The 23,710-nt window shown below is 53.0% G+C and overlaps 1 protein-coding gene across 3 annotated transcripts; it reads right to left on the reverse strand.

Moving 5' to 3' along the window:
• Nucleotides 1-123: 123 nt before the first annotated feature.
• On the reverse strand, nucleotides 124-22,510 carry TMBIM1 (transmembrane BAX inhibitor motif containing 1). 3 transcript variants are annotated; one of them, XM_031651519.1, is made up of 13 exons: nucleotides 18,623-18,734; nucleotides 11,588-11,763; nucleotides 7,794-8,035; nucleotides 6,002-6,102; nucleotides 5,272-5,336; nucleotides 5,021-5,074; nucleotides 4,495-4,545; nucleotides 3,922-3,961; nucleotides 3,620-3,657; nucleotides 3,353-3,440; nucleotides 2,963-3,058; nucleotides 1,965-2,018; nucleotides 124-1,553 (listed from the first exon to the last, which is right to left on the reverse strand). In XM_031651519.1, the coding sequence occupies exons 3-13, from the start codon at nucleotides 7,993-7,995 to the stop codon at nucleotides 1,407-1,409; spliced, it is 936 nt and encodes a 311-aa protein (XP_031507379.1). In that variant the 5' UTR covers nucleotides 7,996-8,035; nucleotides 11,588-11,763; nucleotides 18,623-18,734; the 3' UTR covers nucleotides 124-1,406. The 3 variants fall into 3 exon arrangements, with proteins under 3 accessions (XP_031507379.1, XP_009181317.1, XP_003907989.1); XM_009183053.4 differs by lacking the exons at nucleotides 11,588-11,763; nucleotides 18,623-18,734 and adding an exon at nucleotides 22,438-22,510; XM_003907940.5 differs by lacking the exon at nucleotides 11,588-11,763 and having other exon boundaries at nucleotides 18,623-18,749.
• Between the last annotated feature and the right edge of the window lie 1,200 nt (nucleotides 22,511-23,710).

Below are 23,710 nucleotides of genomic sequence, written 5' to 3' on the forward strand. Positions count from 1 at the left end.
CTGGGAATTGCTGTGATAGAGTGTATTTAATTACCTTGGAAAAGGTGGGAGAGACCAAGCCAGAATGCAGAAGGAAGAAGTGGATGCTTCGGGCAGAGCCAGACATATTCCTGGAGCCATACAGGGTTTTAACTTCTAGACATAAACTTTATTACATTTATAGTTGTGTCCCTTTGTGTGATATATTTAGGATTAATTACTTAATAGAGAAATCCTAACTATATCCTTAGGCTGATTTGATTTCTGCCCCCACCCGATAGACTGACCCTTGTCCCCCTTCCCCATTCCAGCTCAAGGCACTTAATATTACAAAGAAGGCAGTGGCTGGCTGGAGAGATGGGCCTCAAGTCAGAAATCCCCCAGTGCAACTTAAGACAAACAGAGAGAAGTCACCTTCCTCTTAGGACCGTCCCTGGGTTAGCAGAAGGAAAGAATACAGAAGTCTTCAGTGCCACAGTGGGCTTCAGTATCTCCCTAACCAGGTGAGGGACCCCCAGGCATTTTCCCTACCCGCACCGAGTCTCTCTTCACCCTGGCTACTTCCTGGCCACACGTATGACTCTGCTCCTTACTTTCTGCTCTGAGCTGCCTGAATACAGGAAGCAAGAGTTCACTCTGACCAGAGATCTCAGAAGCCCGCAAGGAGGCCCCAGCAGCTTTGAAGAATGGGGAGCAGATGGCCATATGTGGCCTGCTCTGTCTTATACCGTCACAAGCCAGGAGCAAGCCCAGGGGAGATGCTGTTCCGTGTTGGCCTGTATAGGTTACTTTGCTCATTCTATTATCTGTCCCCCATCCCTAACCCAGATAAACAATATATATATGTCACTGAAACAAGAAGGGATTGAAGCAAGGAGACCCATAGGCACAGATCTCGTCTACCTTCCTGAGCTAAGAGATGCCAAACCAAAGGAATACAGGATAATGGCCTATGTGTCCAGGACGCCGGGGATAAATCTCTCTGGCTTTGCTGGGGGAAGAAGCAGCTCCAACTGCGTAGCCAAGAAGCCTGTGACAGAGGTGGGAGGGGAACCTCGTGACCTTGAAGTCACTTCTACCTTTCATATTCCCTTCTAGCTATCGAATAAGCTCTTTTCATCTTCCTCCCAACCCCAGCTGTTAGGAAGAATGTGGTGTCATATAGTCGGTGGTGGGGAGAAGACACATCTTCAGCCTAGTCCCTGCCAAGCCCACCAAGAGCAACGGTTAGTCCCTAGCTCCTCCGTCCCCACCAGGTACCCACACATCCATAGCCAGAGAGGCCACCTGTCTCCAGGACAGAAAGGAAACTGGGCATGTTACTCAAGGGGAAGGAAAGGGGCCTGAAGCCCAGACCACAGTCACAAGGCCCAGCCCTCTAGCTTGGAAGGGAGAGCCCAGGGTCAGGTGAAACAGGGGCTTGCTCCTTAATTGCGATCCCCCATCAGCTGCAGCACAAAGGTGAAGATGTAGATGATGTCTGTGTAAATCTGCAGGGCGCCAGTGATGTAGTCCTCCGGGCTGATGGTGTGCTTCCGGTTCCCTAGGACCAGCTGTGTGTCGTAAGCCAGGAACTGCAAGGATAGGGGAGCCAGAAGTGAGAACTCAGGCATCAGTGTCCAGAGCTCATTTTTGGTCAGCAGATTTGTCCTGGGGGCCTATGCGCCACACAGTGCTTAGGGCCACATTAATGCACAGCATAACATATGGGCTCTATGCTGTAGCCGCTCACAGTCTAGCGAAGGAGGCGGACACACCGTTCTCAATGATATGGCTGACTAGTGTTCTAATAGCGGGCAGCGTCAACAAAAGATGGCGAGAGTGCCCACAAAAATCAATGGAACCTCTGGACAGTAGTGGGAGGAATGGCCAGCTATGGCCCCATTCCCTGCCTCCCAGGCAGTCTAAATTCATGCCCCCTTCCCTAGGTTCCTCCCCTCATCCCTTCAGCTCCCCTTCCTAGAGTGGGGCTGGGACTTACTCACCAGGGTGAAACAAATGGCCCCCAGAGCAGCATAGAGCATGTGGAGCCAGTAAACCTGGGGAAGAAGGGAACAGGGAATGGCATTAAAAACCTCAGCAAAGCACAGGCCCACAGGCCTCAGCTTCCCCCAGGATAGTGGCGTGACAGTGGGTAGAACTAGGGAAACTAGCTCTCCATGAAAGGCTACTGCCTTTCCAGATCCTGGAGGAAATTAAGACTGGTGCTATATCCAGCAGAGAAAGCAGAGGCCATCCTGCCATGGCTGTATAAAACCAATCTCCAAAGCCAGTCAAGGTACACAAGTGTCTACTCTACTTCTAGAAAAAAGGCAGTTGAATTACAGTTCTAAAGGGGGCAGATCCAGCACCGCCCCCCCAGTCATGGACAGAATTCAATAGACCAGTTCCTACAGCCCAGCCTGGGAGGGGTAGACTAAAGAAGAAGGGAGGCTCCCCAACCCCTCTGGTGAGTATCAGAATCTGGGAGCACCCACAGGACAGCCCACATGACATGCCCACAGGTGGCCAGCCACAGAAGGGCAAAGCTGGCCCATGGGCAGGCAGCCCTCGTGTCCCCATCCTTCCCCTTCGGCACTGTTCTCCCCCTGCTGAATGGAATAAAGGAAATAATTGGATCCAAAGACCCCCAAGGTCCCTTCCACCCAGGCCCACCATCTCAGTCCTCTGGGTTCCTCTCCCAGTCTGCCTCCTAGAACCTGATTCTCAGCTGCCAGGCAGAATGAATCCACCCCTTCCCCTAGGAGTGCAATGATGCAGCCCAGAGCTTCAGGTGCTCTGGCTCCAAGGCCGCCCATCTCACATAGAGTCTACCCTCACCCACAAGGATGCTGCCTCCACGTTGGTGCCTTTGCTAGCCAGTCTAGAGGTTTTGGAGGTCAGAGCCCGCCCTGGGGGCTTTTGGGGCCTGCGAGACCATACTATATAGAAAGTCTGCTCTGAACACTGGGTTCACTGACCCCGGCTCTCCTGGGACACTCACGTATTTGAAGTACAGCACAATGCTAGTGACAATCCCAGTCACCATAAGCACAATTCCCAGGACACAGAAGAGGCCTGTGCACGAGGTGAAGTCCACCTGCCAGGAAGGGAGAAGGAGGCACCTGTCAGACCGCTGTGACAACCAGTCCAGCCAGACTGGTCCTGCCAGGGAGTCCCAGTGCTGCCTCCTAGGGGACATGGGAGTGCCCACAACATTCTAAGGACAGAAACAGGACACAGTTTTGTAGGTGCAGATGAGGAGAAGGGGATCAGGTCTCTAGGGAACATCCCTGGTGTACAGGGGTCCGGGCCTGCCCAGGCCTGCTCAAGGGCCAGGCCTGATAAGAAAGGGGAGTCGGGGGGGCCAGGGAAGGGCCCTCCATGCCCTCACCTTGGTCTGAAAGCAGAAGATGGTGACTGAAATGGATACCACCGCAGTGATGATCATTGCAATGATGACGGCTTTGGTTTGGTACATACTGGGGAGAAGTAGGAGTTAGAGACAACAGGCATTAAGCCACATATGAATGACTTCAAAATCACCACCTCCAGAGGGCACCTGCCCAGAATCCACCCATGCATCTGGCTGCCGGCCCAGGAACACCCCACTCCCCACAATACACACTTCCCAGGAGTGGTGCTTTACCCCCGAATGTACCTGGAAATGGTACCTGTCATGAAGCCCATGGCAAAAGTCTGAGGGAAGGAGAGAAACAAGAATGAAACGCTTAAAAAGGAAGGCAGGCAGGGTGCTGGGGGAGTGGCCATGGTGGCCTCTGCCAGAGCTGGGGAACGCCACCAAGTTGGAAAGAGGCAGCCACAGAGGAGATCAGAACAGGCGGCCCAGATAAGGTGGGGGACACAGCCAGGACATCATTCTGCAGTGTGTCCCCATCCCTTCCCTGGGACCAGCCTCCCTCACAGCATCTCCACACCCTCCCGCCACCCTTCTAGACTTACAAAAAGGGTCAGCAAGATGATGTTCCATGGGAAACGGCGTCTGAAGGGAAACAGAAGCCCTGATTAAATGACTCGGGGCCCCTCAGGTGTCAGAGGTTCCTGCAGCAGAAGGAAGTGCTTGGCTCCCGTGCCTGGAGGATTAAGCCGTGACTCCAAGGAGGGAGGCTGGCATGGCCTTTGGCACCTGTTCAGGTGTTCTACACAGGCCAGTGGGACAGACCTGTGCTGTGGTGCCAGAAACGCCTGGACTGGTTTGCAGCTCAGGCTCTTACTGACTGCCTGTGTGACGCGGAGAAAGTTACTCAGCCTCTTTGAGCCTCAGGTTCTTCCTATTTGTTAACTGGTTAAAATGCTACCTGTCTTGCAGGGTTGCTATTAGAGTGACAGCTAGTTAGCTCCTGCACACACATGGTCCTTTGTATACACCTGAACAGTAGCTGCCATCATCCTCCTCCTCATTTCTTGTAAGTTTCCATTCAGCTGCTATAAAGGAATCCTTTTTCTTTCCAAAATACTCGGTCCCCATCCCAACCCCTGTCACCCCTCTCACTGTCTTAAGTCTCTGGGACTCACCTGGGTCCCTGGCAGCAGGCAAGGATCAGGTAGGTGACAACGAAGACAGCACTGGGGAGAAAGAGATGGGGAAGCAGTTCAGGCCCAAACCTGCCCCATCTGGCAGCACACACCAGGCCAGTGAGTCGGGGCCCAAACAGCTGTTTGGAAGTCTGAGGGAAAGCAACACAACAGGAAGCAAGAACAAGATTACCCCCAGCCAGGGTCACTGAGATGCTCGGAAGCACCAGGCTCTGGCCAGGAAGGAGGTCTGGGGAGGCTGCAGTTGACGGGCTGAGAGGACATGGGGGCTGCAGCACAGCGTGCATGCCACCACCAGCAGGTCCCACTCTTGCTCTCTTGACTTCTGGCGGTCTGTTACTCATCTGGGCACACACACCCACACCCTCTGGCATGGGAAACTGGCACCAACTTGGGGGCCCTCCCAAAAAGTATTTTGATCCTGCCCTGAGCAAAGCTGGTCACCTAGAAACAGAAGCCTGCAACCCCTGCCTCCCTGCCCGACCACAGAGGAGCACACACTCACTAGGACACGTAGTAGACAGCCACATTTCTCCTCACAAAGGCGCTGACAGGTTCCCTGTGGGGCAGGGGAGGACAGGAGGAGTCACCCTGAGGCTTGTCTGCCCCACCCAGGCCTGCCAGGCAGCCCTGGCTCCACCTTCTCTAATTGCCCATGGTCACCCTGAGAGCAGGGCCCACGGCCACCCATACTCCCAGCAGGTGACCCTGAACCCCCAGGGCGGCAGGAGTGGGTGGCAAGGCCTAGAGACTTACACAAAGGTGAAGATAGCAATGATGGCCACGGTGATGAGCAGCTGCACGGAGATGATGGAGTAAACCTGGATACAGACGGCCGGGCATGGGTCACCATCTGGCACCCCTGGCCTCCCCCAGGAAGCTGCCAGCCCCCAATCCTTTCCTCCCACTCAAGAACCCTTCCTAGCTGCAGCCTGGCCCAGAGGCGACCCCAGTGAGATGCCTGGCTCAGAGGCTATGTGTCCTCAGCCACCCTCCCATGCTCCCTGCCATGTCCCCTCCTGTCCAACACCAGCCTCGGTGACTACTGACTTGCCCTGCCTGGCCACCATGCTCTACCAGTACAGCCTCTGCACACCCAGCAGCTCAGTCTGCACGTTCTGTGCAGCTATGAGATAGAAAGGGTGGGTTACGAGCGAGTAGGATCATTTCTGGCTCCAAGCTGCCTATAGTCTAAGGGGAGAAAGATGTCTGGGGAAGGTGGGCACTGTGGCAGAGCCCACCTAGGAGATTCTCCCAGACTGAATGTGTCCTCCCAAAACATGGTCAAGAAGAGAGGTGCAAAAACAGGGGGAACCTTGGGGTTAGAGAAGCCAGGTGCCCCTCTGAGAAGCAGACAAGGCTAGAGAAGACAGGCAGCCAGCGTATTTCATGGAATTGGTGCCATGGAGCTACTGTGGCCTACCCACTCCCCATTCCCACAGCCTGAAGGGCCCTAGGTACACCCACCTCCCAGTGCGTATCTTACCTTTCGGATAAAAGTGTGTCGCACTTTCCGGTCATCCCACTCTCCAGGCCCGAAGCTATCACTCACCGCTCTCTCCTCCCCATCATAGCCATGGCCTGGGCCTAGGGACAGATGACACTTGACCAGCTAGGGACCTGAGATATGTGGCCTCAATCCCAAAGCCTCCCTGACACTCTCAAAGTCTCAGGTATCTCCAGCCAAAAGACAAGTGTTATAACAGGAACTCTTCTCCCAAGCTGGGGTCCTCTAGACACCCTCAGAGTGACCCAGAGCTGGCCTGTCACAAGGGGGTTTAGGTGGGAAATGTTCCTCGCATGCATCTGTGGAGGGTTTCTGTGTGCCCAGCCCACACCACTAGGGGTTCACTGCGGGGTCATAATGTAGTGAGGAAGCCAGGCAGGAGCATGTGCGGGCATCCACTGGGGCAGCCAGCCAGGGCAGAACAGGGGACATGGACAGAGGGTCGGAGAAAAAGAAGGCGGCAGAGTGCGGTTTGTGCAGCAGCAGGGATGGAGCTGAAGACGGGGATCTGCATCAGCCTCACAGAGGCAGGTGTGCAGAGGGTGTGCGTGACTGTGCAAGACCCATGCGCAGATCCGCACGAGCGCACATGTCCAGGTGAGAGCTGGCTGACAGCATTCTGGGGTTCAAAGACACTGCAGGGCTGCAAACATTCCCTGGATGCCTGAATGCCTCTTTTTTGAGATGGAGTTTCGGTCTTGTTGCCCAAACTGGAGTACAATGGCATGATTTCGGCTCACTGCAACCTCTGCCTCCTGGGTTCAAGTGATTCTTATGTCTCAGCCTCCCCAGTAGCTGGGATTACAGGCATGTGCCACCACACCCGGCTAATTTTTTGTATTTTTGGTAGAGACAGGGTTTCACCATGTTGGCCAGGCTGGTCTTGAACTCGTGATCCGCCCACCTCAGCCTCCCAAAGTGTTGAGATTACAGGCGTGAGCTACTGCACGCAGCCTCTTTTTTTTTTTTTTTTTTTGAGACAGAGTCTCGCTCTGTTGCTCAGACTGAAGTGCAGAGGTGCAATCCTGGGTTCAAGCGATTCTGCTGCCTCAGCCTCCCAAGTAGCTGGGATTACAGGTGCACGCCACCACACTCAGCTAAAGTAGCTGGGATTACAGGTGCACGCCACCACACTCAGCTAAGTTTTTGTATTTTTAGTAGAGATGGGGTTTTGTCATGCTGGCCTGGCTGGTCTCAAACTCCTGACCTCAGGTGATCCGCTCACCTCAGCCTCCCAAAGTGCTGGGATTACAGGCGTGTGCCACCACGCCCAGCCCCACCTCATTTCTGACTGAACACAGCATGTCCCTGCCATGACATTTACCAAACTTGGCTCCAAATGTCTTTTGCAAAAGTCAGATTTCACTTTAAAGGATGAGAAAAGTGGTTCAGGTTCCCAAAGGAGTTCCTAAGGAAGGCATCAGGTTTGGGAGATGGCAGCAGTTTGTTGGGAAACAGAGCCGGTGCCCTGAGGTAACCCCTCAGGAGTCATTACTTGACCCAGCCCCATTCTCCTGTGGTGTATACTTGTTCTGGGACATGCCTCGTGGGTCTCCTTGAACAAACGGGCCAGCAAGTGGCTGGGGGCCAGTTGCTGAGAGAAAAAGTGGAGGGTAACAAAGACAAGAAACAGAGGGAGAGATCTCAACAGAGAAGATGAGAAAAGGGATTTAAAGGGAACCAAAAGAGAAAGGGGACAGGAGGTGGTGGCCTCATCTGCTCCAAGTGCTGTCCCTCCCACCCACCCTCCATCTGCCCTTCCAGGACTCACCGTAGTTCATGGGCATCGGGTGGATGGGGGGCATGGGCTGTGGGTAGCCAGCAGGGTGACCGTAGCCAGGCTGCGGGTAGCCAGGGTAGGCAGGATACCCTCCTGGCAGGACGGATGGCTGCCCATAGCCCCCAGGGGGCGGAGGGCCTGGGTATAGGGGGTTGCGGTCCTCATATGGTGGTGGGGCACTGGGGTTGGACATGGCCACTCACAGGCTGAAGGGGAACCCCAGCTGCTGGGACCTGAAATGGAAGAGGAGAAAAGCAATCATGAATACCCAGGCCCAGCTCACTCAGCCTCGTGGCTCCACTTCCAGCCTTATCCAGGTTGCCTCTGTGGAGAGGAACACCTCCTATTTTCTCCTTAGAGGGCAGTGTGTCATTTGCTGTCCACAGGCCGCCTCCCCACCAGCTGGGCTCCTGTCCCTCCTGCCTCTGCGCCTGCTTTTTGTCTACGCGCCTCTCACTGTGCGGCTCCCCAGCCATAGGAAAGCAGGAGGAAGGATTCACTGAGGAGACAGGGAACCAGGGAGCCTGGGAACTCCCTGTTCTCATTTAAGAAAACCTTCCAGTGTTGGTGGCTTGATGGCAGAACCAGCGAAGAAGCCAGATGGCCCAGGCACAGCCTCCTGGCAACTCACAGGTCCAGCTGGGACCCTCTGAAAGGGTCAGCTCTGCCCCTGCCACAGCTGCCACGGGCATGCCAGGCCTGGAAGCCAGAGCTGGGTTGGAGCCAAGGCTCGAAGTGGAGAGCCAGGGGGAGAAGTGGAGGAAAACAAGCTAGCCCCAGTGCCAGAGCTGCCAGGCCCCAAGGGGGAAGGGATCCAGGGATCCAGGGGCCAGTGGCAGGCTGAGTCAGGAAGCCTGAGAAGCAGGGGTGGGTAGTACAGGGGCTGGGGGCGGGGAGGCTGTGCCAAAGGGACAGCCTGAGACAGGACTTTCTGGTTCCTTCAAATAACAGCAGTGGCGTGTCAGAAAGGCATGTGGCAGCCTGCGACCACGGCTGCTCTCTGGCCTTGCTAGGGAGGAGAGAGTGAGTGCAGGGCCCCTCGGCCCCCCGGAGGGGGAGACAGATGTTCTGAATCCCAGGCTCTCTGTGAGTTCCACCTGTTTTCCAGGTGCAGTGCTAGCAGGGAGGAGAAAGAGCTGAGGAGTCAGGCCACAAGGTCAAGGGAATGCCTTCCCTGCAGCAGGAAGAGTCCCACAGCCAGGGGAGAGCCAAGGAACCAAGGGGAGGGAACCCCAAAATGGAGTTGGAAGGGACCTCGAGGCCATAAGCTCCAAATGCTCACTTCAGATGACAGAATGCAGGCCCTTAACAGGGAAGTGATTCCCCAGGACCCCAGAACTCGCAGGTCAGTGGCATAACCAGGACGGAGGCCTTCCAGATCCTGGGTCCAGGTCCTTTATGTCATGGGGTGCTCTTATGCCTCCTCTGCCAGTTACTGTCCTCTGGGCCTGGTGGTCCCCTCTGAGGTAGCGGAGATGCAGGCTTAGGAAGAGCTAAGGAGGCCCCTAGAGGGCCCCTGCATCCCCAGTAAGGACAAGCCCTGGCAGTCTGGGCTTGACAGGGCCACCACCTCTTCTAGAGCATCTACAGGGGGCTTTAGGATCCCCAAGGAGGACACCCCCAGATGCAGGTCAGCAGACACCAGAGGCTCTCAGAGGCTCTGCTGGAAGCAACAGAGACCAGCATCTCTTTTTAGGGCACGCTGCACAGTTCAGGGATCAGATAAAGGACTGTCTTAACTCTTCTCTCTTAAGACCACTGGGATAATTCAGAGACAGGAAAGTGGCAGGGAGGGTTGAGGAGGGGGAATTGAACAAAGTCCAGGTCTCTAAGTGGGTTATTTTGAGGAAAGCTGTTCTCCATCTCCCCAGAGGGGCTGGGATAGAACCAGGGCAAGAATGTCAGGTCAGAAATACAAAGCTGGCCTGGTGCAGTGGCTCACGCCTGTAATCCCAGCACTTTGGAAGGCTGAAGTGGGCAGATCATGAGGTCAGGAGTTCGAGACCAGCCTGGCCAACATAGTGAAACCCTGCTCTACTAAAAATGCAAAAATTAGCCAGGCATGGTGGCTTGTACCTGTAGTCCCAGTTACTCAGGAGGCTGAGGCAGGAGAATCACTTGAACCCGGGAGGCAGAGATTGTGGTGAGCTGAGATCACGCCACTGTACTCCAGCCTGGGCAACAGAGCAAGACTCCATCTCAAAAAAAAAAAAAAAAAAAAGGCACTGGCCGGAAAGGCTCCATGGGCAGAAACCCCAACCATGATGTCACCATGACGTGTCCCAGCACCTCCTCAGGGTGCACCGCTGTGAAATGAGGTGGGGGCCACACGACCTCTAAGCCCACTGCCCCCTCTAACAACAGACTATGATCCTGGGAACTCGGCTCTGCAGGGCCTGACCTTTGCTTGGCCAGAGAGCTGCCCCTGCTCCCTCCTCTGAGCCAAGCAGGGCAAACAGGTAACTTTCCAGACCAAGTGGCTGTGGCAGCCACCGGGTGAAAGGTGACTCAGAGAGAAGGGTCAGCCTCCCATGGGCCGCCAGGACTCCAAGGTTCTGGTGCAGCTCAGAGGGTGCTGACTCAGAGCCTCACTCTTGCCTCCCTTGCCCCTCCCTTTCAGGCTTTTGGTTTCAAAAGCATGTGCTAGTAGGCCTGCCTGCACACAGCAGTTTCCAGGCCAGTCCTCCGGGCACCTCAGCCACCAGCCCATCCACACCAGAAACTGCCATGACCACTTCAATTCACTATGCCTCAGTTTCTTCACCTGGAAAATGGGTCTCACACTAGTAATAGTACCCTCCACGGGGCTGCTATAAAAATTAAGTGAGAAAATACACATAGCAGGCCTGGCACAGTGGCTCACGCCTGTAATCTCAACACTTTGAGAGGCCAAGGCAGGTGGATCACCTGAGATCAGGAGTTCGAGACCAGCCTGGCCAAATGGTGAAACCCCATCTCTACTAAAAATATAAAAATTAGCTGGGCATGGCAGCAGGCGCCTAGAATCCCAGTTACTTGGGAGGCTGAGGCAGAAGAATCACTTCAACCGGGGAGGCGGAGGTTGCAGTGAGCCAAGATCGCGCCACTGCACTCCAGCCTGGGTGACAGAGCGAGACTCCATCTCGAAGAAAAGAAAAAAGAAAATACACATAGAGTGCTTAGAATGAAACCCGACCCCTGATCAACGAGGATAAAGGTTGGTTATTTTCATTAAATCCTTACAACAGTCCAGCAAGTTAATACTGTTATTATTATTCCCATTTACAAGTGAAGAGATCGAGGCACAGAAGAATTAAATCACTTGGCCAGGATAACCAAGCTAAAGTGTGATGAAGTCAAAATGAGCCCCAAGACTGACTCCCAAGCGCCTGGTCTTAATCCCTCCCCCAAAAACACCCTGTCTAGCCAACCTTCTCATCCCTTCTGCCATAGCTTCCATCTAAAACCCTCTCATGACAACAGGAGGCTGACGCAAGTGGAAGCCAAACTACTCAGGCCCTCCACATCACCATGGGGCTAACACCCTGGCCAATGGCCCCGGGTGAAGAGGGTGGCCCAGGCATGGAGATACATAAAGGTCAGAGCTGAAAAGAAACTCACCCAAGGCCAGCCAACCCCTCACTTTACTAACTAGACAGCCACAGCACAGGGACCTGTCCTTGGTTACCAAGCTGGTCCTGGGGACAGGACGATATCCTAGCTGTCTGCATAGAGACCTGGGCACAGGAGAGGAAACCCCAGCATTAACGCTAGCTAGGGGAGTTGCTAAACTCAGCCACACTCACCTCTGAGCAGTGCCAAGAACACTGTCAGACTGGCAAGAGCCTCCGGGGCCCATGGCTGCCAGGTCTGGCAGCCTTAGAGCCTGCTCTTGGGCTCCTGCCCAGCCTCCATAAGGGCCCTGGGCACTTCCACATCATCGAGGCCTCCGCTAGGGATGAGGTGTGGGGCTGGCATCTGCCTAGGTAGCAGCAAAGGGGGAAAGGGTCAGTGTTTACTTTCGTAGCTATGTCTAAGGGTAGAGACTGGAGAATGGAGGGGAAGGGAAGGAGGGAGAAGGGGAGAGAGATCACGAGATTGACCGAGAGTACGGATGATGCCCAAAGACTAGAAATCAGATCTTCCGGGTTCTGCCAGCAGCTGCTAGAGGGGCTCACAGTCTGCAGGGGCTAAAAAGGAATTTTAAGGTTCACACTGGAAGCCTGAATTTTCCCAAAATACAGTAGGCATTCACCTTCTGCTTGTTTTTGTTTTTTGTTTTTTTGGTAGAAACAGGATTTCACCATGTTGGCCAGGCTGGCAAACTCCCGGCCTCAAGTTAGCCACCCACCGAAACCTCCCAAAGTGCTGGGATTACAGGCGTGAGCCACCACGTCTGGCCCACCTTCTGCTTGAAGGAACTCCAGCAATGTGGAGCAAGCCCCTTGGCTGCAGACAGCTCGAATCATTAGAACATTCTTCCTCGCCTCACAATGCCTGGTATCAAGGCATTCAGACTGTGCCCTATCCTTGCCCATTATAGATCTAAGTTTGCTCCTCTCTCAGGGCCACAGTCCCCCATTAGGAAGGAACCAGAGCCCCCGCTTTCTACCACAGCAGCGGCACAAGTGGGTGAGCTCAGACAGCAGGACTTGCTGGGTGTCATGGTTTTCAGATGCAGAGGTGGAAGCACATCCTCCCCTGGAGCCCTCTCAGTGTGGTAACCCTGCTGTTGGCCTACTGAGGCCCCGGCTGGGGCTCTCCTGGGGGTATCTGAAGGGTTAAGGCTCCGGAATCTGCAGAGGAGGCCTGAGCTACTGGGGTTACAGCAAGAGGAAAGTGTGTGTACTGGACAGAGGGATGGAAAGGAGCAGCTGACTGGTCCAGGCAGCCTGCCCTCCTCCCTGCCAGGGACGGATGCCCAGAGTGGAAAGAATAGCTCAGAATGCGCATCTCAGGAAACCCCACCCAGCAGGCGCAGGAGCACAGCCTGGATCTGACGGTTTGTTCCCCTCCCTTTTCCTTTATCTGCCCCCACAAGAAAACACTTGATCCTCCTACCCCAGGGCACAGCTGACCTCATAGCCACGAGTGCAGACGAGTAAAAAGATATACCCAGGAGCGCGTTTGGGCAACTCACCAGGCCTGATTCTGCACCAAGGGGGCCCAGAATCAACTAAATATCCTTCCATCAGCCTGAACTTTGGGATTAAGAGGATGAAGCCACAGGGATCTAAACACTAAAATATCAGAGCTGGCTTAGACTTTGGATCTCAGCTGGTCATTTGACAGACAAGGAAACCCCAGAGCCAAGAAAGTTCCTTCTCCACCCCAGAACAGCCCTCTTGGTCATAGGTTTGGAACGTCCCTTCCCAGCCCTGCCCACTCTCTCAGTGACAGACACCACCACACACCCTCTCCCAAGGAGAAGCTAGAACAAGCGACCATTCTCTCAGTTCTCTAGTGACCTCTCAGCTCAGAAACAGTTAAGACCAGGCCGGGCGCAGTGGCTCACATCTGTAATCCCAGCACTTTGGGAGGCTGAGGCAGGTGGATCATGAGGTCAGGAGATCAAGACCATCGTGGCTAACATGGTCAAACCCCATCTCTACCAAAAAATACAAAAAATTAGCTTGGCGTGGTAGCGCACACCTGAAGTCCCAGCTACTAGGGAGGCTGAGGCAGGGGGATCGCTTGAACCAGAGAGGCAGAGGTTGCAGTGAGCCAAGAACACGCCATTGCACTCCAGCCTGGGCAACAAGAGTGAAACTCCGTCTCAAAAAAAAAAAAAAAAAGACTGCCAGCCCTCGACTTCTGGCCCCCAACTCGAGGCCACCCCTCCCAGCCCCCTCTCTAGCCAGGGTGGCCTCTGTCTGAACCCATGGAGACCGAGGGGTGGCTCTAAGCTACCAGGAGGGAGAGGCTGTCCTGGGGATCACTAGAGGACCCAGGCACCGCAGCTCCCCCACCCTTGTCTGGAGTAGAATCCTGTGATCAGAGTGGTAATCTCAGGTTACCCCACCCAAGTCAGGATGGCCTGGGAGTACAGATAAGGGAAGAGGAAGCCATTAGCAAACTGATGCTGAAATACTTGTGAGCGCAGTCCTTGTTCATCTCCTTCTTTGTTTCATCATCTCCTGTCTTTTCATTGAACTTCAAGATTAGGAGGGGAAAGAGATAGAAAAACGAAACTGATAACTAACCCCAACAAAGAACTAGGGAAGGCATGGTGGCTCACGCCTGTAATCCCAGCACTTTGGGAGGCCAAGGTGGGTGGATCACGAGGTCAGGAGATCAAGACCACCCTGGCTAACACGGTGAAACCCCGTCTCTACTAAAAATACAAAAACTTAGCTGGGTGTGGTGGCAGGCACCTGTAGTCCCAGCTACTCGGGAGGCTGAGGCAGGAGAATGGAGTGAACTCGGGAGGCGGAGCTTGCAGTGAGTCAAGATGGCGCCACTGCACTCCAGCCTGGGCGACACAGCAAGACTCCATCTCAAAAAATAAATAAATAAAATAGCTAGGGAAGGAAGGCAACCACTTAGAGTAGTTGAACTACTTCCAGTACTTACTACACAACTAAGGAAGTCCAGGTTGAATATCCCTCATTTCCAAAATCCAAAATACTCCACAATCTGAAACTTTTTGACCACCAAGATGACACTCAAAGGAATGCTCACTGGAGCATTTCTCATTTCAGATTTTCAGATTAGGGATGCTCAACCAGTAAGTATAATATACATAGCCCCAAATCTGAAAAAATCCAAAATCCATGTGCTGCTGCCACTGTAGATGTCTGCCCCCATGGGTATCGTGCCTATATGCTGGAGTAGGAGAGTAAAATGTTTTCTTGGGGGTGGAAGGGAGTTGGGGTGGGTAAAGGAAAAGGGAGGGAAGGAAATTGTCAAAATGGTCCCCATTTTGGATAAGGGATACTCAACCTATAATAACTAAGGCACATCTGATCCTTGCAACAGTGCTGTGAGGTATTCTTACCCCCATCCCACTCTATAGATGAGAAAACTGAAATTCAGAGAAGAAAAGATCTAGGGTCCCACAGCAGGCAAACAGCAGAGATGAGTTTAAGCCCAGATCTCATGCCTGATTTAAAATTCAGCCTCTTTGCTTTTATATCAGGCAGGAGTAGAAGCCCCTGAGGCACCTGTAGCAGGCACCTGCATGAATAGGCAGCACCCAGGGTGGGGGCCAGGCAGCAAAGATCAAAACGATAGGAGCTGAGCAAGCTATTGCTGCTACCATTATTTCTTTCCCCTGCAGAAAGTTGATCTGAAGCCTGGGACCTGGGCTAGGAGGCAGGGACCCGAGTTCTTGTCCTGGCTTTGGGACTGACTCCACTGTGAGAGCCACATCTCTAGACCGACTTTTAACATCAGTAAGACAATTCCCCTCAACTGAAAGAATGGCCGGGCATGGTGGCTCATGCCTGTAATCCCAGCACTTTGGGAGGCCAAGCCAGGTGGATCACTTGAGGTCAGGTGTTCGAGACCAGCCTGGCCAACATGGTGAAACGTTGTCTCTGCTAAAAATACAAAAATTAGCCGGGCATGGTGGCACGTGCCTGTAATCCCAGCTTCTGGGGAGGCTGAGGCAGGAGAATCGCTTGAACCTGGGACATGGGAGACGTAGGTTGCAGTGAGCCAACACCATGCCACTGCACTCCAGCCTGTACGACAGAAAAAAAAAAAAAAACCTGAAAGATCAAAGTCCACTCTGCCAGTTTCTGATTCCGAATGAATAGCCTAACAGAAGGCTTCAGGGCAGAATGGCATGGCTCCCCAAGAACCTACACTGGGGGGTCACTACGGATGTGCAACCGTTTGAGAGGACACCTTCAGAAGCAGAAGGACATGGCATGTTCTCAGGATGGGGCTGTCCATACCCTCCCAAACTGTACCCATAATGCTGTCTGGACCCTATGGCCAGCTCTTCCTGGGTGATCAGTTACCCCCAGGCTAAACATTATAACACTCTAGAAAAGAAAGAGTAGGAGGCAGGAAGTCCACTGACCTGGGTTCATGAACTAGCCGCAGGAATCCAGGCAAATGACATCCCCTGGCCTCCTTTTATCCCTAAATCAGCCCATGTGGGGGAAAGGAGTAGGGACTTGTTTATGGGAGCCAGAGAGTGGAGAAACAGAATCACCTAGCCAGGCACTTCCCCGACTGTTCTAAAGAACACGCCCGCCGGGCGCGGTGGCTCACGCCTGTAATCCCAGCACTTTGGGAGGCCGAGGCGGGCGGATCACGAGGTCAGGAGATCGAGACCATCCTGGCTAACATGGTGAAACCCCGTCTCTACTAAAAATGCAAAAAATTAGCCGGGCGAGGCGGCGGGCGCCTGTAGTCCCAGCTACTCGGGAGGCTGAGGCAGGAGAATGGCGTGAACCCGGGAGGCGGAGCTTGCAGTGAGCCGAGATCGCGCCACTGCACTCCAGCCTGGGCGACTAAGCGAGACTCTGTCTCAAAAAAAAAAAAAAAAAAAAAAAGAACACGCCCCAGGAGACGTTAATGGATGAGTACTGGAAACAGATGACGCTTGAGAAACAATCCACGCCCCCTTCTTGGAAATTCACAATGGCATATTCAGCCCCTGAGAAGGCCTGCCATAAGCAACCCTGTTCAGCTTTGTTTAACCCAGTGTTCCTTCAAACTTCCTTAAGCCTGAACCACTTTTATCGAGGCAAACCTATTAACATTCTGTGGGATGCTGATCCAGGCCACCTTTGTATTATAGACACCCAACCCTGAGAATCATTCATAACCTAACTCCTTCTCTCTTAAAACCTTTGTGCGTCCACCTAGCTGCCCCTCAGAGCAGTCACATGAAGTACTATACATGCCCTCTCACTTTCAGGGGGTCAGCCCAGTGCCAGGATCCCTGGTGAGGGTCCTCCCCTTCCCCCATTCCACACAGCCGCTATCCCACCATGGGATTTACTGCCAAGGGCTGGGGGACATATCCAGCTAGCACAGAACCAGGAAACGGGCACCCCTAACCTCACCTCTGTGCAACGGAGCAAAGCACAAATCATTACAGACAAAAGTGGGGGCCCGTTATTATCTCCCTCCCACCAATGGAGGTACCTGCCACTGTGGCCTGTGGACTTCTGGGTATCATTTCTACTTCAAAACAAGACACAGGTTTTGGCCTAGAATCCCAGAATCTTAGGGTTGGAAGATTCTGTCAAGGTCATCCCTTCCAGTGTCCCCAACAGAATAGGTCCAGAAGGCCCATGTCATGGTCAGCCATGTCGTTAGCAGAACTTCTTCCCAGAGAAGTGTATAAGCTTCCACTCTCTGGTCCTCCCAGTTCAGCCCTCTGAAAACACGCAAGTATGTGTGTTTCCCTTCTCTGTGGCTTCTGCTGTTTCTGAAGGGCCCAGGGTGAGGCCTGCGGTCGGAGGTGCTCTGAGGTAGACAGCGTCTGGCTGAGGCACCCATTCCCAGGGGAGGAGGCTGAGCCCAGGTGGCTATTACCCCAGCTGATGACATGAGGCTCTCCCAACACTTACAGGATAACCCATCATTACCTCTCTGATGTGCTCATTTTTACAAGTGAGGCCTTGAGGTCATAGCACAGGAAGACAGGGCCCCTGACACTGTGGTCCTGCCTCTTCCATTTAAGCTATAAACTGGTTCTCTGGATCCTCATGACTGGAGAGACAGAGAGAGGAGGCAGGTGAGGAGGAAGTATGGCTCCCCCTTTGTGCCAACAAAGCAGCCCCAGGAGGCACCTGGCTCCCCTGCCACCGCTGGCCAGCCCAAAGGCGCCAGCTTGGAAACCAAAGCTCACCGATGAGATGAATATTTCAGAGCCCAGAGAACTGGACACCTGAGGGTCCTTCCATGACATCTGGCTCTGACCTGCGTTCCCAGGCCTACTTATCCCATGTCCAGGGTGCTCAGGTAGAACCCCAAACTCCTGGGTACCACGCAGAGGCCACAGAGGAGTGAGAGGAGATGGAGACCCCACAGGACAAGAATTGGTGCTGACCCCACAAGGTCAGGGCCTGGCCTCCCAGCAGCCTCCCTCTGCTTCCTCCCACTGGTTCCTGGCTCCTGCCCCAGCCTCTCCACTTGCTTTCCCTTTTCTCCTTTCCCTGTTTTGTTTTCACTCTGACCCAAAGAAGTCACGAGGGGGATGTTACTTCCCTGTAGCTCTGTGAACCCAGCCGGGAAACAGTAGCTGGACGTGGGACTGGCAGAGGGCAAAGTCATGGTGACAGAGGTGGCCACTTCTCCATGTCAAACACTTGAGCTGCTCATTGGCTTCTGCCCCAGCTGCAAGCTAGGACCCCCCTTCTCCACCCCTTAAATATTCACCTGTCTACATTAAGACTGGCCCCAGCGCGTGCGGGGGCAACCTGGGGTCCGTGCCAGGCCCTGGCTGTCTCCCCTCCCTCGTCCCTCTTCTCACCAGCTGAGGGCCATGAAAGCCCTCATCCCACACAGCTGGCCACTCGGGCTGCCATGGTGGACAGGCCCTGCGACAGAGAGGCCACTCGTGCCCGAAAGAGGGGACACGAGGACACCCCCAGACCCTGGCTCCGCTCACCAGTGCCCACAACACGCTGCTGGGCTCCCAAGGCTAACCAGGTTCCACAGACCGGGCCGCCCACCCGCGCGCCCAGGAAGAGCGAAACACCAAGGACCAGGCGGAGAGATCCCCATTCTGGAACCGGCTCCTTGGGCCCAGGAGCGGGCAAGCCGGAAGCGGGCTCCGAAAAGTTTAGGCGCCCCGGCGCGTGGCCGCCCCAGCCCTGGCCCAGTCCCCACCGCCCACAGTCCCCAACGGCGCCGGCCCAGGCCCCCTGGCTTGCCTGCGCCGTTCCCGACGGTGCGTTCCTGGGCTCCGAGTGTTGCAAGTCCTCCCGGGCGGGGCAGGACTGGGCTCTGCTGGGGCTCCGCGCCCCGCCCCGTCGCTCGGGCCTCGTGGGGCGGGGCCTCGGGGCGCCGCCAGGGGGCGCAGGGGTCTGTCCCGGGCGCGCGCATCTCTCAGAGCCCCGACGACGCCTCACTAATAACACGGGGGTATTTTCGGATTTAAAGGCAATACATGATATTGATGGGAAGCTAGAAAAGAAACAGAAATGCAGGGAAGAAAGTAACTTCTCTCCACCCCTCCTAGTTCCTAGGGGGAAGCGTTCGCTTTGGGGCCTTCTTTGGCTATTACATTTCTGTATGTATTTTGTTTATCTACTGTGGGGTATGTTGTATGATGTTGCGTTTACTGCCCTTCTTTTTACTTAATATTTTATCATGAACATTTTTCTTCTCACTAAATAGTCTTCAAAAGCACAATCTTAATGCCGTAAAGTATTCCATTGCATGACTATGCAGATTAAATTAATTTCCTACTGGAGGCCATTTGTTTCCCATTTTTACATTAGAAATAAATCAGTAATTAAAATCCTTGATAATTCTGTGCTTTTGAGATAAATGCACTTTTCGAGTTTAAAACTGCAAACATGCAAACCTAGAGATGGAACTTAGAATCTCTGTTAAGAATTACTCAACCAGGAAAGCAGGTGTTTTCCTGGAGTCAGAATTCAGAAGTCCTGCATTGAGATGTCGATTACTACTGTTAGGTAGGTCTTAACCCTCAACCCAGTGAAGAATGCAGTAGCAAAGGAGGAAAGAGTTTCGGGGAAGTTCTGAAATATTACTGGAGCCTGGACATGGTGACTTACGCCTGTGATCCTAGCACTTTTGGGAGGCCAAGGCCAGAGGATGGCTTGAGCCCAGAAGTTGGAGACCTAGCCTTGGCAACATAGAGAGACCTTGTCTCAATTGAAAAAGAAAGAAACATTACCGAGGCTTGCCTGAGTTTCCGTGGTTCCAAAGTCCATGTTCTTTCCGTGACACCAAGGCTACCAGTAGTTGACCAACTCTGTTGAAAGTGCTTATCTTGTGTTAATAGCTACAGGTCAGCACCACACAACACCACCACTGAATGTCTTTTTTTTCTCAGGCTGGAGTGCAGTAGTGCCATCTCGGCTCACTGCATCCTCCTCCTCCTGGTTTCAAGTGATTCTCCAGCCTCAGCCTCCTGAGTAGCTGGGATTACAAGTGTGTGCCACTACACCCAGCTAATTTTGTTTGTTTTTGTTTGGTTTGTTTTGTAGAGACAGGTTTTCACCATGTTGCCTAGGCTGGTCTCAAACCCCTGAGCTCAAAGCAATCCGCCCACTTCGGCCACCCAAAGTACTGGGATTATAGACAAGAGCCACCGCGTCTAGCCCCAAAACAGGGATTTAAAAAAAAAAAAAAATTTTTTTTAAAAACTGCCCCCCATATACACACTATGTGTGTTTATTTATGTAAATATAGTTTAAGTAGGAGTTACTTAGGGGGACTAGTGGCCATTATGGTGGGCTAGCTCCCCTAGACACCCTAACCCTTCACTGTAATTCCAGTTCCTATGGGCCAAGAACCTCATTTTAGAAAGTCCCCACCCAAGGTGTGATCTCACCAGAGCAAGTACAGTTCTGCTCAGTTTCTGTTTGCCCCTTGTTCAAGGAGTAACGCCGCAGGTGAAATGCATGGCCTGTGGAATCTGGCCAGATCCGCGACATTTTTTCATGCTCTCTACACTTGGGCTGTCTTAGTCCATCTGGGCTGCTACAACAAAAATACCTTAGAGTGGGTAATTTAGAAACAGCAGAAATGTATTGCTCACAGTTCTGGAGGGTGGGAAATCCAACATCAAGGCACCACCAGGTTAGCTGTCTGATGAAGGCTCCCTCTGCTTCACAGATGATGTCGTTTAACTGAGTCTTCATATGGCCAAGGAAGGAACAGATACCCTCCAACCAGCGTGTTTTTTGTTTGTTTGTTTTTGTTGTTTTTTGTTTTTTGGGTGTGGTTTTTTTTTTTTTTTTTTTTTTTTTTTTGGAGACAGAATCTCACTCTGTGGTCCAGGCTGGAGTGCAATGGCACAATTACGGCTCACTGCAGCCTTGACCTCCCAGGTACAAGCAATCCTTCCAACTCAGCCTCCCGAGTAGCTGGGGACTACAGGCATGTACCACCACATCCAGCTAATGTTTGTATTTTTTGTAGAGACAGGGTCTCACTATGTTGCCCAGGCTGGTCTTGAACTCCTGGGCTAAAGCAATTTGCCCTCCTCCACCTCCCAAAGTGCTGGGATCACAGGCGTGAGCCACTGCACCTGGCCACCAACTTCTAAGAGCATGAATTCCATTCCAGAGGGTTCCGCCTTCATGACCTAATCACCTCCTAAAGGCCCCACCTTCTAATACTATCACATTGAGGATTAAGTTTCAACAAATGAATGGAGCAGGGACAACAACATTCAGACCATAGCAGGCCCCTTCTCCACAAAACACCCTCCACTTTCTAGAACCACCAGGATGGTGAATATCCAAGGAGATTCCATTTCCAGCCAGCAATCACCAGCGACTCACATCTGCCTGACTGGGGGAGTGGAACATAGGGCACACGAGGCAAGCCCACACAAGCCTTGCTGCGTGCTTTTTCTCCAGAGCCCTTTTTCTGACTATAGGGTCAAAAGTAACACCTGAAGCAGCTGGCCCAGAGCAGCAGTGCTTCGCTGGCAATAGGCATTCAATAAATGATGTTTTTTCTCTTGGGCCTTATCTGCAAAATTATTAAGTAAGCTCTTTTTGTCTGCCAACCAGACAGGAATTTCCGGTTCTAGAAGTGAGAAGGCTGAAAGGACACAGCCCCTGCTCTCAAGAAACTCACAATCTAAGGGAGCCAGTAAAATGACAGATTATTACAATGTCGACAGTTTGACAAGCGCCGGCAGATAAAGAAATATTCACTTGGTTTCTCCAGATCCCAGAGAAAGCTGCTAACCCAGTGTGGGGAATGGGGTGAGGGTTCTGGAAAGGACTTCAGAGGAGGTGACAACTGAGTAGAGTGTTAGGAGGTGTTAGGAACCAGCCTAGTCGGAGGAGGAGAGAAGGTTCTCCAGGCAGAGGGAAAGGGGCTTAGGGCCAGTTGCCCCAGCAAGCTAGGATGTGGGGTGGAGGGTGCAATGCGGTAGAAGGGGTAGGAAAAAGGGCTGGCCAAGGAGGCAGGGGCCGGGAATTGAGATTTTACCCTGAAAGCAATGGGGAGCCAGAAAATAACCACCTAGAGGGAGTTTGGGAGGATTGGGGAGGCTCTGGTGGCGCCCCTGGGGTAGGGTTCCAGCTTTAGTAAATAAAGATGCAAGGCAACCAGTTAAAGTTGAACTTCAGATAAACGACAAACTTTTTTTTTTTTTTTTTTTTTTCAAGACAAGGTCTGGCTCTGCACTCCCAGGCTGGAATACAGTAGTGCGATCTTGGCTTGCGGCAACCTCCACCTCCCAGGCTCAAGCCATCCTCCCACCTCAACCTCTCAAGTAGCTGGGACTACAGATGTGAGCACCACCACGCCCGGCTAATTTTTGTATTTTCTGTAGAGACAGGGTTTTGCCATGTTACCCAGGCTGGTCTCAAACTCATGAGCTCAAGCAATCCACCCACCTCGGCCTCCCAAATTGCTGGGACTACAAGCATGAGCCGCCGCACCCAGCCAAACAATTTTTTTTCATGTAAGCACATCCCACTGCCCCATATAATATTTGGAAATACTCATACTAGAAAGAGTACTCATTGCTTACCTGAAATTCACATTTAACTGGTCGTTTGTGTTTTTCTGGCAACACTACCAGGGAGGAAAGTAGAGTCAAGTCCACGGCTGCCGGAAGAGGGGTGGGGGAGTGAAAGGGATTAGGCTGATGTTTATTTTAGGACTGGAGTAGCTAAAGCTTAGTGATTGGTGGGAGGGGCTGGTGGCAGCCTGGAAGGGGCGGGCCCAGGTGGAACCTGAAGGGCATGGGTAGGGAAAACTTAATTGGAGTGGTGGATCCAGAGAACTTTCTCTGTTGCCACCCTCCAGCCCAGCTCCAGGGCTCTACTAATTGGTCCTCCAAACCCTTCTCATAGCTGTCTGGTTACCTAGCATTTAAAATGTTACTCTACCCATGCATTGATCACTAACTTTCTGAAAGAAGTTGCCTTTTTTCTGTTTTTCTTTTTCTTTCTTTCTTTTTTTGGGGGGGGATGGAGTCTCACTCACTCTGTCATCCTGCTGGAGTGCAGTGGCATGATCTCGGCTCCCTGCAAGCTCCGTGTCTTGGGTTCAAGTGATTCTCCTGCTCTGCTCGGCCTCCTGAATAGCTGGGATTACAGGCACCCACCACAACCCCCAGCTAGTTTTTGTATTTTTAGTAGAAACAGGGTTTTGCCATGTTGGCCAGGCTGGTCTTGAAGTCTTGGCCTCAGGTGATTACAGGCGTGAGCCACCGTGCCAGGCCCAAAGTTGCTTTTTTTCAGAGGACGTATTGACTGAATTGAGGCATTGAACCCAGCCCAAGGTGAAAGTGCCTGTTTCTCCCCACTGGAGGGCAGGGACAATGTCTCATTCACCCCTAGGCCTGGGCGCGGCCCTGACCCAGCATCTGTTGAATTGAATGCTAATGTTCTAAGGTGGGGTGGAGGGAGCCTCTCAGGCTTGAATGATAGAGACTATTGGGGAGGTGGGGGTGGGGTATGGGGGCTCCTCCCCCTTAAAATTGGCCGTATTACTTGTAAACATTATTTAGCACTTTCCTAAGGAAACAGGGAGTGGAAAGAATGGTGGATTTGGATGTCTCAGAAGTGAGGTTTTGTTCCAGCTTTGGCACTAAAGGACTGTGAGGCGGGAGGCCCATCTCTCTACTTAGAACTCACACTACAGCTGGTCGCAGTGGCTCACGCCTATAATCCCAGCACTGTAGAAGGCCAAGGCAGGTGGATCACCTGAGGTCAGGAGTTCGACACCAGCCTGGCTAACATACAGTGAAACCCTGTCTCTACTAAAAATACAAAAAATTAGCCGAGTATGGTGGTGCG

This window comes from Papio anubis, chromosome 10 (assembly GCF_008728515.1).
Source record: "Papio anubis isolate 15944 chromosome 10, Panubis1.0, whole genome shotgun sequence".
Classification (NCBI taxonomy): domain Eukaryota; kingdom Metazoa; phylum Chordata; class Mammalia; order Primates; family Cercopithecidae; genus Papio; species Papio anubis.